This window comes from Mesoplodon densirostris, chromosome 16, assembly GCF_025265405.1.
Source record: "Mesoplodon densirostris isolate mMesDen1 chromosome 16, mMesDen1 primary haplotype, whole genome shotgun sequence".
Taxonomy (NCBI): domain Eukaryota; kingdom Metazoa; phylum Chordata; class Mammalia; order Artiodactyla; family Ziphiidae; genus Mesoplodon; species Mesoplodon densirostris.
The window spans coordinates 24,085,378-24,099,994 of NC_082676.1; the positions used below are offsets into that span (position 1 = coordinate 24,085,378).

The window sequence follows — 14,617 nt, forward strand, 5'->3', positions numbered from 1 at the left end:
GCTTCCGGCCGAGCTTGAGCCACGCCCCCTCTCTGCACGCAGGCGCAGCAATGCGTACGCTTGGCCCCACCCTTCGCCCGTGTTCTCTCTCAGGCCGCCCCGCCCACCCGTGCTGTTGGCACTACTGTCTAGCGGCTAAGGAGGGCTCCAGCGGTAAGGGAGCGAGGGAAGGCGGGGTGGGGGGTAGGTCTTCTGCGGAACAGGGTCCCCGGAGGAGGACTCCGCCGGGTAGACACAGTAATAGCAGCATTCGCTTGCCTTGCGTCAGGAACTGCGCCTCGAGTTTCACATGAGACTCTTGGAACAACTTGGAAGCTCCTAGAAAAGTGGTTTTCAGTCTCCCCGAGCAGCAGCCCCGTTATCACCTGGAATTGGTTAGAAATGCAAGTTATCGTACCCCGACACAAACCTGATGAATCAGAAACTCTAGGAATGGCTCCCAGGTGATTCCCTGCAGTTACAGCTTGAGAATCACCTCTGTAAAGTAGGTGTGACTTTTTTTTTTTTTTTTGCAGTACGCGTGCCTGTCACTGTTGTGGCCTCTCCCATTGCGGAGCACAGGCTCCGGACGCGCAGGCTCAGCAGCCAAGGCTCACGGGCCCAGCCGCTCCACGGCATGTGGGATCTTTCCGGACCGGGGCACGAACCCATGTCCCCTGCATCGGCAGGCGGACTCTCAACCACTGCGCCACCAGGGAAGCCCAGGTGTGACTTTTATATCCATTTTCTGAAGGAGAAACTGTGGCCTGGAGAAGCTAAGTAACTTGCCCTAGATCACAGGAATTAATGGCAGGGCCTGATTCCAACCCATTTCTTCTGGACCTCAAAGTACTCTGGGAGCCAGGGCCTCTGGGGTTGATTTTACCGAAACAGCCTGAGCACGGCTAGTGGAGGTGCGCGGCTCAAATCATTTCAGTGGCATTAGACCAGAACTTTGATAAGAGGTGGTACAGGGGACTGTGGACAGAGTCCACAGAAGAAAATGACTGACACGTTGGGTCAGGGAAGGCTTCCAGGAAAAGGAGAAGGGACACAAGCTGGGTGCATTCTGGCAATCCGACTCAGGAGAAGCTGAGTCCCTGCTTCTGCCCGCAGGCTGCAGTTTGCTAGGAAGGGGAGAAGGAAAGGACTAATACGTATTAACTGAAAACTGACAACATGCCAACTGCTGTCCATTCTACATCAGAACGACCCTGGGAAGTCGGTGCTATTTTAAATCCCATTTTATAGATGAGGAAGCCAAGAGCTGGATTGACTTTGCCCAAAGTTGCAGGGGTAGTTAATGGGGCAAAGGTGGGGTTCAAGGCCTGGTTTTTCTGCCTCCAGAGCCTGGGTCTTTTCCACGCATTAGCTACCACCACCAAGTGCAGGAGAAGTCTATTCTCAGTTGGATGCCCAGGGACAATGTTGACAGAAATTGTCCTCTCCTCTCTGCCGTATGTCTCTGTCGATTCTGTGCCTATTCATGTTTAACTTCCAAGCCCTCCTTCCTCAGTGGGGCGCCATGCTAAGTGACTCACTCCTTCAACACATGTTTATCAAGCTCTTCCTATTTCCCAGGTCTCCCCTGTGTTATGGAATACCATGGTGAATGAAACAGATGTGGTTTATATCTACTCTTGAGGATCTTTCAGTGGGGGTAGGGAGAGGTAAACAAAACAAACAAACAAAAAATATATATACCACTGAACTGTACACTTAAAAATGGTTAAAGTGGTAAATTTTATGTATATTTTACAATAAAAATATTTTGAAAAAAATTAAGTAATTAATTAATAAACTACCTAAAGGAGAATGTGCCTTGTACTGTGAAGGAAAAAGCAGAGAACTGTAATAGCGACAACAAGGGTGAGAGACTTTCTGCTTTAGGAATTGTAGAATTAGGTAGTCCTTCCCTTTATGGAGTCCTTTTAGTTGGCCCTGACACAGAAGTCACAGGAGACCAAGGTACTGACCAGTTGGAAACTTTGCTCCTCACAATGTCAGGCTTCCCCCTAATGCTTCAGCCCTCTCCCTCAAGGTGGGATCCTTTGGCCTTGGGAGCAGCTGGGGGCTGCACAGGAGTGCCTCACTCTGCACACAGGGCTGCAGGAAGAGGGGGGTCACTGGTCACCTGTAGCTGTAGCCTACAAGCCTGACCAGAGAAGGGGAAGGTTTCAGGCCCTTTCATTAGTTCATTCTGCCCAGTCACAGCCTTCTTTCACCTTATGTGGGACACTGATAAATGAACTTTTCCTGAATCATTAAAGAAATAGGTATATCTGTAGGTGTTACATGTTCTCCTTCTCTTGGGAGAAATAGAGATCTCAGTGTATCTGGGTTGAAAACAATAGTTGCAGTGTAGAAACCCCACTGCTTCCCCTGAGAAGGAAGAATCATGACGCAGCTCTGTTAGGGGGTCTCAGGGCCTAATTAGGAGAGCTTCTTAGGGACTTCAATAATACAGGGGTCAGGGAAGGAGCCCCCAAATGAACGATATTTAAAATAAGACTGGAAGAAAGGGAAGGAACCAAGGAGGTGAAGTGCTGAGGGTACGAACAGGAGGGAGTAGTGTGTTCCAGATAGAGAAACTGGTCCTGGGGCAAGATGGAACTTGGAAAGTTCTGGGAACAGGAAAAAGCCAGAATGGCTGGAAAATGTGTGAGATGAGTGAGGATTTTGGATTTTATTCTGATGCAGTGGGATGCCATTAAGGATTCAAGTAGGAAATTAATTTAAGATCTTTCCAGTTGACGGGTGAAGAATGGATGAGGGATGGATAGAGCAGAAGCAGAGATGCCAGTTAGGAAAGTATTGCAGGCTGTGGAAGGAAAACATTATAAGCCCCTCTTTAGAAAGCAGAAATATAATTCCTTCTATGAAAGGAACCAGTTTTTCTCTGTAACATACTTTGCTGGCTGGATATGTTTCTTTTTTAAAATTTATTTATTTATTTTTGGCTGCGTTGGGTCTTCATTGCTGCGCGAGGGCCTTCCTCTAGTTGCAGCAAGCGGGGGCTACTCTTCGTTGCAGTGCGTGGGCTTCTCATTGCGGTGGCTTCTCTTGTTGCGGAGCACAGGCTCTAGGCGCGTGGGCTTCAGTAGTTGTGGTGCACGGGCTTAGTTGCTCCGCGGCATGTGGGATCTTCCTGGACCAGGGCTCGACCCTGTGTCCCTGCATTGGCAGGTGGATTCTTAACCACTGTGCCACCAGGGAAGCCCTGGATATGTTAAGCTAAGGCAGTGGTTCTCAAAGTGCAGCCTCTGGACCAGCAGCATCACCTGGGAACTTGTGAGAAATGCCAAAAACTGAATCAGAAACTCTGGGGATGAGGCTCAGCATTCTGTTTTTAATTAAGGCTTCCAGATAATCATGCTCAAGTTTGAGAAGCACTGGATTAAGAAGAGTCTCAGGCAAATACCTTTTATTCACACTATGATACAATCCATTCAAGGAAGAACCTTCTCTCAATGTTTGTAGAATGTCATTTAAGTCATTACATATATCATAAAACAATGATCAGTGAGAAAATTAATTATAATGGTTCTAGTTCCAGCAATGTACAGACTTAATCGTGGGAGCCTTCCTGCTGTAAAACATCTTGAAATGCTGAGTAACAAGTATCCCTTTGAATGTATAGCTGAGTGGTGACAAAGGAAGAGAAATTCCCAGGGGTTAAAAGTGAAGGTGTTGAAAAAAAGCAGTAAATTTATGAGCTGGCTTTGTGGCTCTGGGGATGGGACAGAGAGGGGTGGCTAATGGAGCTAGTGTGTCAGTAATCTATAGGCTTGGCTTCCCTCCCCTCCCCTCCCCTCCCCTCCTCTCCCCTCCCCTCCCCTCCTCTTCCTTCCTTCCTCCCTCCCCCCCCTCTTTTCTTTCTTTCTTTCTTCTTTCTCTTTCTTTCTTTCTTTCTCTTTCTTTTTTTTTTAGCACGTAATAGTTATATTAACATAGATGTTTACAGTTTACAAAGCCCTTTCATGTAAATAATCTCGTTCCTTGGAGAGTAGTATGTGTTAGGACCTGTAATTTTTTTTTTTTTTTTTTTTGGCTGTACGTGGGCCTCTCACTGTTGTGGCCTCTCCCGTTGCGGAGCACAGGCTCCAGACGCGCAGGCTCAGCGGCCATGGCTCACGGGCCCAGCCGCTCCGCGGCATGTGGGATCTTCCCGGACTGGGGCACGAACCCATGTCCCCTGCATCGGCAGGCAGACTCCCAACCACTGCGCCACCAGGGAAGCCCTAGGAGCTATAATTTGGTAAGATGCTACATTCGTTTTAGGAAAGCTTTTGGAAGGAAGTGACTTTTTTTTGGAGTCAAGTAGATGGGAAAAAAAATGGTTTCACAAAGTATTTTTTAATCAATGTGGCCTGAACTGCCCCATGACCATATTGTACTTGCCTTATAATCATTGTCAAAATATTGGGTTGGCCAAAAAGTTTTTGGCCAACCCAATAGCTAAGGGTGGGGGTCTTCTTTGGGTATTGGATATTTTTTTTTTTTGCGGTATGCGGGCCTCTCACTGTTGTGGCCTCCCCCGTTGCAGAGCACAGGCTCCGGACGCGCAGGCTCCGGACACGCAGGCTCAGCGGCCATGGCTCACGGGCCCAGCCGCTCCGCGGCATATGGGATCCTCCCAGACCGGGGCACGAACCCGTATCCCCTGCATCGGCAGGCGGACTCTCAACCACTTGCGCCACCAGGGAGGCCCTGGGTATTGGATATTGATGCCTACATAGAGAGGAGATGACAGCCAGATGAGGCCTCAATAAAAAGATGGAGTCCTGACAGAGCTAGACCCATAGGAAAAGGTTAGTCTGGAAGAAAATTATCCACTCATATAGGAAGAAAAAGAGAATGCTTGAGATTGTCTCAACCTGTGTCCTGGATAGGAACACAAGAGCACAGAAAACTTAAACATTGCTGCGACATCATAATCACAGGCCTGTCCTCACATGTGAGGTTTGGATTTATATTCTCTGCTTAGTCTGAAAGCTCCAAAGTGGAGAAATTAGCATAAAATTAAGGGTACCTGGCAGATGCAAACATGAAACTGCTCTGAGGGAACACACACAATTTAAGCCACATAACATTCTCAAGGATAAAACCCTGCTAAAAATGAGCACCTGGGCTTCCCTGGTGGCACAGTGGTTGGGAGTCCGCCTACCAGTGCAGGGGACGCGGTTTCATGCCCCGGTCCGGGAGGATCCCGCGTGCCACGGAGCGGCTGGGCCCGTGAGCCATGGCCACTGGGCCTGCGCGTCCGGAGCCTGTGCTCTGCGGCGGGAGAGGCCGCAGCGGTGAGAGACCCGCGTACAGAAAAAAAAAAAAAAGAGCACTTGATCTAATGTTACAAACATATGAGGACACAATCCAGCATGATCAAGATTCACAGACAACATCATCAGCATGATTAGATGCTTATCAACTTGAGATCATAGAACTTTCAGATAAAAACTATAAAGCAATAAGATTAGAGTGATTAAAGATATTTAAGAAACAATAAAGGGCTTCCCTGGTGGCGCAGTGATTGAGAGTCCGCCTGCCGATGCAGGGGACACGGGTTCGTGCCCCGGTCTGGGAAGATCCCACATGCCGCGGAGCAGCTGGGCCTGTGAGCCATGGCTACTGAGCCTGCTCGTCCAGAGCCTGTGCTCTGCAACGGGAGAGGCCACAACAGTGAGAGGCCCGTGTACTGAAAAAAAAAAACAACAAAAAAACAAAAAAACAAGAAACAATAAAAATGTAAAGAAGAAGGAATACTTGAAAATAAATTTAAAATAAATTTAAATGTAAAATAATTTCTAGAAATGAAAAATATAGTAATTTAAGTTCAAAAATCAGTGAGTTAAGCCACCAATTAGACAGAATTAAAGAGAAAAATATGGAACTGAAAGAGTTGGAAAAATTACCCAGCATGTAGTATAGAAAAATAAGATCATAGATATAAAAGTTTCAGAATGAAGAAATCCAACATATGACTAGTAGGAGTTCTAGTAGGAGTGAGTAGTGAGAATGAGGGAGAGGCAATATTGGAAAGATATGACTGAGAATTAGCCAGAATTGATGAAAGGCATGAGTTTTCATATTCAACAAGCCTGAATCTATTCAAATGGAACAAATAAGCATATATTCACACCTAGACACCAGAACACCAAAAACAGAGAAAATGTTAAGATCTGAAAAAAAATGGATAGTGGCTACATGAATGTCATTATATTCATTATATAATGAATATGATGTCATTATATTCATAACTCTAGTGCTGTTAATTATATTGTTCACTACAGTGTCCTTGAAATATTTTATAATAATAGAAAAATTAACAATGGTTTGAGAGGCCCGTGTACCGCAAAAAAAAAAAAAAAAAAAAAAAAGCAACTGTCATGAATGAATCACAGTGAATATATAAAAATCCTTGGGTCCATGATGATACTCAAAGAGAAATAAAAACAATCGTTGGAGAAGACTATTACATCAAACGAGGGCAGGGGGCAAGCATTTATCTTGCCTTCTTGGTAGAAACAGTAGTTCAAGGTAAGCAAAGAGCCTTAGTTAATGAGGGTTTTCAGCTGCTGGGAATCCAAAACAAATCCACTACATTTTTACTTTGGCTGCCCAACAAACACACATAACCTAACAAAATGTAAATATCCCTAGTACAGCTGAGAGCGCATTTACCCGCCTCCTTAAGGGCACTGAGATGCTGGGTGTCTGGCTCAGAACCAGAGTTCAAGAATCCCCAAAGGTGTGGGCAGTGCAGCTACCTATCACCGTCTTGCTCCAGATGCTGGGCCCATATGGCATTATATAAACACTATTTAGAGGAACAAAGTTACCCTCTACGAAAATAGAGTTTAAAAAATTGGAAAGGGGTTAAAAAAAGAATGGGGTGGTGGGACTTATTTGGCTTTCTAGTGGTTAAGACTCCGTGCTTCCACTGCAGGGGGCGTGGGCTTGATCACTGGTTGGGGAACTAAGATCCCTCATGCTGCATGGCGTGGCCAAAAAAAAAGGAATGGGGTAGGAAACTGCTGCCTTCTATTCTTTTTTTGTGTGTGGTATGCGGGCCTCTCACCGTTGCGGCCTCTCCCGTTGCGGAGCACAGGCTCCGGACGTGCAGGCTCAGCGGCCATGGCTCACGGGCCCAGCCGCTCCACGGCATGTGGGATCCTCCCGGACCGGGGCACAAACCCATGTCCCCTGCATTGGCAGGTGGACTCTCAACCACTGTGCCACCAGGGAAGCCCTATTCTATTTAATTTTTAACCATGTGCATGCAATTGTTTCATTTTAAATAAATGGATATCTAGGGAGTTCCCTGGCAGTCTAGTGGTTTGGGACTCAGCACTTTCACTGAGAGCCCTGGGTTCGATCCTTGGTCAGGGAACTAAGATCCCTGCAAGCCATGTGGCCTAAAAACAAAGCAAAACAAAAAAAAACTACCCCCCCAACTTTGGTTGGATAAAAATTTGCTTTTAAGCACATCACAAAGTTTTCTCGTAGGCTTTTTTCTCAAGAGGGGCCAAAAGGCTCTTCCTTTCCCCTGTCTGCTTCATGCTTAACAAGCCTTCATGCGGAATAGCTGGCATCGCTCTCAGAGATGCACCACACTAGCCTTGGCATGTAGTCTTGCCCTTTTCATTCCTGTCCCCATCATACTTGGTTTCTAAGCCCTCCCTTGCCAGCTGGACCCTGGGCTGAATGCCAAGGTGAAGGTGATCTTACCTACAAAGCCTACATTCAGGAACTCACAACGTGACTTGTGCGGTGGGGTCCCTGATACAAATGGGCTGGCAGGAAGGACCCCACTGGCCTTCAACTCCTTCTCCTCCAGGGAGGCCACAGGACACACCAAAAGGCACTTCTCCCTTCCCTCCCCTCATCCTCCAGCACAGCACCCTGTAGGGCTTAGCAGGTGACTGGGGAGGTGAGAGGTGAAGTGCTATAGGAGGTGTGGTGAGGAGGGTTGAGGAAGTGATGGAGGCCACCAGGGCAGTGGGATGCTGGTGGAGGCTGCGACCACAGCTTCCTATTTTTTCCGGAGCCTGCTGTCCTAGTCAGCCTGCCACTTGCCCTGTGAGTTGTCCCACGGGACAGGAATGAAGGCTTAATGGTGGGTTTGAGGCTGGTGGGCTGCCTTGATGCTCACCTGTGGATGATGCTTCTGTTCTTTGGTCAGAGCGGTCTCACCTGACCGGGCTAGCTGGTACAACTCCAAGAGCTGCCATTGCTCCCGGGACCCGCACGTACAGCCCTTGACGCCATGCACCCAGTGTAACCAATTGGCTTGACAAGCACTTTGAAAGGGCCCTCAAGCCCTCTCTTCCTCCAAGATGTTCTGTGACACTTTCCCTCATTACAAGTGGCCAGTGAGTCTCTTCCCAGCACCCAGGTCATGCTGTGAGTGTTTCTCTACGTCCAGGGTCTGTCTCCCCTGGAGACGAGCTCCTCCTTTCAGTGTGTGTCGTGGAACTTTGTGACACATAGATTTGATGAGTATTTGCCAGATGAATGAAAAGCTGGATTAGGAGCAGGGGGCAGCAACCAGTCCATCTGATCTCACCCACAGGGTTTCTCTATTTGCGGTCAGGTGGACAAGCTGAAGAGACAACCCCTTAGGCAGGGAAGAGAGTTATAGCTAAAGGCTCTAGCAGGACTTGCCTAGCATCACGCAACAGCAGAAGGCAAGGGAATTAGCCAGCTCGGATGTGAGCCCACTCTTGGCCAGCAACAAGCCTTAGACTCTTGGTAGGGTTGGAATATGCAGATACAGGAGAGGTAATGACAGGAAACCAAGACAGGAGGTGCAGGAGCAATGTATGGGTTACCACGCACTGAAAAAAAGCCTTCCCTGATTCACTCACCCAACAAGTGGTAGTAATTAAGGAAGAACTAAACTTGAATACTAATTCTTACCGCTTTCTGCCTCCACACAAATGACCATGAGCTGGGAACAGCGAGCACCCACTCTCAGATGGCCACCTCACAGCCTTTGCTCACGTCTCTCCTCTGACCCCCGACCCATTCAACTTCTTGCCTCCAAGCCCTTCCACCTGTGCCAAGCTTCAGGCCCTATGAAGGCACTTAAAGAGCTGGGGGCATTAATGACAAAGGACTAAGAAGAAAGAGGTCCTAATGTCCACTCCGTGACAGGCTACTGATGTGAGTCAGGTGAGCAACAGCGGGGCCGGGAGCACAGTCCTTTCTTCCCTGGAGAAGCCTCGCTCCTTGCCTTCGCCTCCGTCAGGGTCTAGGCAAACCCTGGTCTCAGGAGAGCAGGGGAGTAAACTGCAGGGCCCCAGAACCTTGAGACCCCTTGTTCTTGTCCTTCCTTCTCCCTTGCCTCCTTTCTCGGTGTGGTGAGCGGAGCGAAGCCTGCACACCAGGACTGCGCAGAGGGGTCTCATGGCTCGGGGCACACTGGGGGCCCCCGCTCCTTGCCCCTCCCTGCCTCTGCTCACCACTCCCCCGGCTCTTCAGGACTCAGCGTTTTCATATTGCTCAGCTGGTCCTTTCCTCAGCCCCGGGAGCAAGTGCGAGTAGGTGGTTCGTGGGACGGGAGGTAGGAGGTGCAGTAGTGCAGGGGGAACAGCTAAAGGCATCATCTGTCCTAAGATCCAACAACTGAATCAACTCACTGCCCAGGGGACCTGTCCCATGGGCTGAGATGAGGCCTGCATGTGAAGTCTCGGGCTGGAGGATGCCTTGCTGCTTTTGTGGGTGGGGTCTCCCCACCTCCACAGGTACTTCTGGAAGTTCTGCTGCTGGCCCCAAAGCATCTACATAGCCTGCCTGCACCAGCAGGGTGTCTACCTGGTTTGCCTAGCACTCCCGATGGGCCCTGCAGCTCCTGATGGAGTTAGAGACCACCCTGCTAGTCCCTGTGCGGGAAGCAGATGAGAAAAGGTAATTAGGTTGCAATGTGGTGATTGTCGCTCTAACATGCAAAGCATGGAGGCTTGTTGAGAGAGCAGGGTGTCACACCCACCAGACCCAGCGCTCCCTGGGAACAAGAACATTGCCCAGCCTCCGACTCAGCTCTCGCCCCCTTCTGTTCTCAGGACGTTGGGGCCTGTAGCAGCCTCTGTCAAAGCAGGAAAGAAGGCTGGAGGGCGGGGGAGGATTTGTGGATGGAGACCTGCGTGCTCAGCTCTGACCTCCTTTCCCCCAGCTTCTGGAGATCAATCACACCACCCTCTACTGTATCCGTGAGAACTGGCTGGCTGGTCAGAGACAGTGCCCATCCACTGGATTCACTGCTCTGGTTATGCCCTGTTGCATGTGACAAAGAGAAGGAAAGGGAGCTCTGGCCGGATGCCTTGGGGCAAGGTTGGGTCCTGCCTGGAAGACCCATATTCTTTCCTTCATGCTTCTCCAATTCAGGTCTCTCTCTTTGGATTTGGAGCTGATAAGAGCAGTTGGTGCTGTTACTGGTGGGACCCTCCGAACAGCTGATCCTACTATTGGTCAAAGAAAGTGTATTTTAGGAAGTTGGAGCAGAAAATCATCCACAAGCTACGAATGTGAGAGCAAGATCGTAGTCTACACTTGAAGACTAACCCTGACCAAGTATCTGGTGGGGAGGGGAGGCCCTAGCCTGAGCTCTAGAGTGGGGGTGAGGGGCTACTGAGGGTTGGATGGGGAGTGAGGAGCAGATATAGTTTATTACTGAAGACCTTGCTTGGCTGCCTCTACAACGCCTTTCATCTGCTGAAAGCTCTCTCCCTGCTCCCAGGTGTGTGGGGCTTAAGGCCTTGGCTTACAACCTACAGATAATGGAACTGAGAAGAAACTCCAAGGTAAACAACAGGGTCCCTCTGTCAGGCTCTAAGCTACAGAACTAGAGTTGGGGGACCAAAAAAGGTAAGGAACCCAGAGAAATCTCATTTGTCCCTGAGAACTCGTAGCATCGAAAAGGCCAGGTAAGGATTCTGAGCCACAGGGATGTGACTAGAGGCAGGGACCAGCTGGCATCTTGGGGGCCCCAGATTTAGCTCTGGGGGGTTTTAAACTGTTTTTTACTAAGCATCTGTGTGGAGTCCCATGCATGGGCTTTGGAACCAAGCTCCAGCAGCTGTGAACAGCCCCCTACCCACTGTGTAGTGTGACGGGATATAACAGGGCCTGAGCCCCGGGTAAGTAGGTCTGGGGGACCATGGTGCTGCTCCTAAACTCCCACATTCTTAGCCGGCCTTAGCTCCATCCCCAAGCCTAGGTAAGAGGAATCACAGATTACGGTTGGAGGGCTGGAGGAAGGTCATGCCTGCTTCTTTATTGTATTTAAAAAATTTTTATTATCATTTTTTATTTATTTTTTGGCTGTGTTGGGTCTTCGTTGTTGCATGCGGGCTTTGTCTAGTTGTGGTGCGTGGGCTTCTCATTGCGGTGGCTTCTCTTGTTGCGGAGCATGGGCTCTAGTAGGCATGCAGGCTTCAGTAGTTGTGGCTCTTGGGCTCAGTAGTTGTGGCTCATGGGCTCTAGGGCACAGGCTCAGTAGTTGTGGTGCACAGGCTTAGCTGCCTCACGGCATGTGGGATCTTCCCGGACCAGGGATTGAACCCGTGTCCCCTGCATTGGCAGGCAGATTCTTTTTTTTTTTTTTTTTTTTTTTTTTTTTTTGCGGTATGTGGGCCTCTCACTGTTGTGGCCTCTCCCGTTGCGGAGCACAGGCTCCGGATGCGCAGGCCCAGCGGCCATGGCTCACGGGCCCAGCCGCTCCGCGGCATATGGGATCCTCCCAGACCAGGGCACGAACCCGCATCCCCTGCAACGGCAGGCGGAATCTCAACCACTGCGCCATCAGGGAGGCCCTGCAGGCAGATTCTTATCCACTGTGACACCAGGGAAGCCCTATATATATATTTTTAAATTAATTAATTAATTTAGGCTGCCCCAGGTCTTAGTTGCGGCATGCGGGATTTTTTTTTTTTTTTAGTTGTGGCATATGGGCTCATAGTTGCAGCATGTGGGCTCATAGTTGCAGCAGACTTCTTAGTTGTGGCATGCATGGGGGATCTAGTTCCCTGACCAGGGATCAAACCTGGGCCCCCAGCATTGGGACTGCAGAGTCTTACCCACTGGACCCCCAGGGAAGTCCCATGCCTGCTTCTTTAAAGAAAACTGTTCTCTCTTAGGCTTTGAGGAAGTTGCCAACAATAGGTCTTAAGCCTGTACACTGCCTAAACCAGGGCCAGGCTGTAAGTGACAAGTCCTGCCACACTCCATCCTCCTTCCTGTCTTGACCTATGGCTGGACTCTATAGGGGGCCACAGTTGGTTGCAGCTGATATGCCCAGAAAGGGACACCCCAGGGCCTTTCACCCAGTGCAGAAGGGGAATGAAGCCAGATAGAACTTCTGAACTCAAGAGGCTGACTTTAGCCAAAAGCCAACTCAGTGTTTTCGAAGTCCCCAGAACATGTTTTAAGTCAAGAACATATGATGGTTCCTCATTATCCATGAGTTCAAATCTAGATCCCAAGGCCCTCCCTCCTCTCCCTCGCGACTCATCCCTCAGTGCAAACACACCCTGCTAAGGCCGACCAGTCTTCTCACCAGTATCCTTAGCAACCCTCCCAACTCCTCTCCAGCCACCAAGGGCCAGTTCACGCCTTCCTGCCTCAGCCCCTGGAATTTCTACAGCACTTCTAGGCAGCACACACAACTGTCTCTGACTCATCTGCCTGTTATTGTCAATTGGGCTCAAGCTTCCTGTGGGCAGGGGCTTTGTCTTGTGTATCTTCTGTAGCCCTTCTATCAGAATGCAGGCAGATGACAAATGCACGCCACCTGACAGGAATCTTCAGTGAATTCTTCCTTAATAGATGCCCTTGATGTACGGCTGTTGCCCAGCTACACGGCAGAGACAGCAGCAGAGAACAAATGCAAAGACCCAGGGTTTATTGCTGGAGGGGGAGGAGTCCGAGAGGGTGAAGTGCTGGGTAATGAGTTCTAGGCGAGAGGCGGCAGACGCCCCTTGGCCAGGGCAAGGCGCTCTCTGGGTGACTGCAGGCCGGCAGCAAGTGTGATGTGCCTCATTCCCATGTGAGTCAGGGCCTTCCCCCAGCCTTGCAGCTTTCCCTCCCTCTTCCTGGGAATGCCAGCTGACCTGGGGCTCCCAGGCTGGGTAACAGAGTCAGAATTTTCTTTGGCAAACAGCAGCTGTGTGGAGGGGCCACGACCCGCTCTATGGCCATCTGTCTGTCTGTGTGCTCCCAGGCTGGCCCGTGTCCTGCCCTCGCTGCAGCTGCTACCTGGAGGCGCCTTGAGCAGTGCTGGGGCTGGGGCACAGCAGGACCGGCCCAGGGGATGTCAGGCTTTGAGTCAGGGACTCATCCAGCTTTCGGGTCTCGGCCTCCAGGACAGTGGCCTCGGGGGCCTGGGCCACGGCGAGGAGGGAGTGAGAGAGGCTGTGGTGCAGGCCCGCCAGCTCACGGCTCGTCTGCACTGAGCGGGCGATGTAGTCCTGTCTCTGCTTCCGCTCCAGGGCCAGCTGGGCTCGCAGCAGGGCCACCTGGGGGGCAGGAAAACCAAGAGGGTGAGAGCAGTGGAGGGCCTCGAAGCTGCCCCAACCCTTCCTGCTCGGCTCCTGTGGCTCCTGTCAGACCAGCGTTTGAATGAACACCTCACCCACGAATCTCAGGATGAGGCTTTACAGCGTTTGGGGGAAGGGCTGCTGGGAATCAGAAAATCCAGTGATTGTCAACCCTGGCTGCACAGGAGGCTCAGAGAGAGAGCTTAAAAAAAACCAACCAGACTATTCACACGTTTACATGTAATAAAATGCCCAGATTTTAAGTACATTTTGACCAATTTCATAACATACATACCCATATATAACCACTATCTCAATCAAGATACAGAATGCTTTAATCCCTGCAGAAAGCTCCATCGTGCCCCTTTTGGAAGGTTTTAAGAAATCTTCTGACTTAATTAGACAGGTGTGAGGCCTGAGCATCAGTATTTTTTTCAAAGCTCCCCAGGTGGTTCTAACATGCAGCCAGGGTTGAGAATCACTCACTGATTGATCCATTTCTCAAGGTGAGTATGCTGAGGGCCCCAGGAGGTCAAGTTATTGGGAGGTCAGGGCACATCCAGGACTAGGGTGGGGCAACAGATGCTCCTAGGGTGCAAAATTTAAGGAGGAGCTCCAGGTCAACAGTGACGCCTGTCTTGCCTCCCCCTAGTCCGGGCCCTGTCTCAGCGATTGCTTTGTATGAGTTTAAGAGAATTCAAAGTAATAGCTTAGGTCTAGCTGTATAGTCCGGCCCTGCCAGTAGTGACTACTGATTTCTGAAACAGGCTCAGAAATCAAAATTCCACAGTTCTAATTACTCCTGGGCCTTGAAAGACAGGGTGAACCTTTAGGGGAGGCCTAAGAGGCAAGAAGGCACTTTATACAGTTTCCCTGAGCTTGACCTGAGCTCTAGGGTATGGATCCTGGCGCTGGTGCCAGGCAACTCTGCCTGGTGTGCTGGGTGCACGTGAGGGCAGAGGAGGCCAGGATGCTTCTGCTTGCTCTAGTCTGTCCTCTTAGAACCTTCATCTGCTCCTCTGCCTTTTCCTTTCCTTTCCTAAGTAGGAGGTCTGGGGCCTGGAGTGTGCTTTCTTCCCCAGTCCCACCCTAAGCACATGGGA

The 14,617-nt window shown here is 50.0% G+C and overlaps 1 protein-coding gene across 9 annotated transcripts in view; it reads right to left on the reverse strand.

Moving 5' to 3' along the window:
* Nucleotides 1–11,703: 11,703 nt before the first annotated feature.
* Nucleotides 11,704–14,617, reverse strand: part of CEP250 (centrosomal protein 250) — a 49,801-nt gene continuing 46,887 nt past the window's right edge. For all 9 annotated transcript variants that reach the window (XM_060120453.1, XM_060120451.1, XM_060120452.1 and 6 more), the window contains one exon: nucleotides 11,704–13,493. In XM_060120453.1, the coding sequence (XP_059976436.1) occupies nucleotides 13,230–13,493 (264 nt within the window). In that variant the 3' untranslated portion in view covers nucleotides 11,704–13,229. The remainder of the gene's footprint in view (nucleotides 13,494–14,617) is intronic.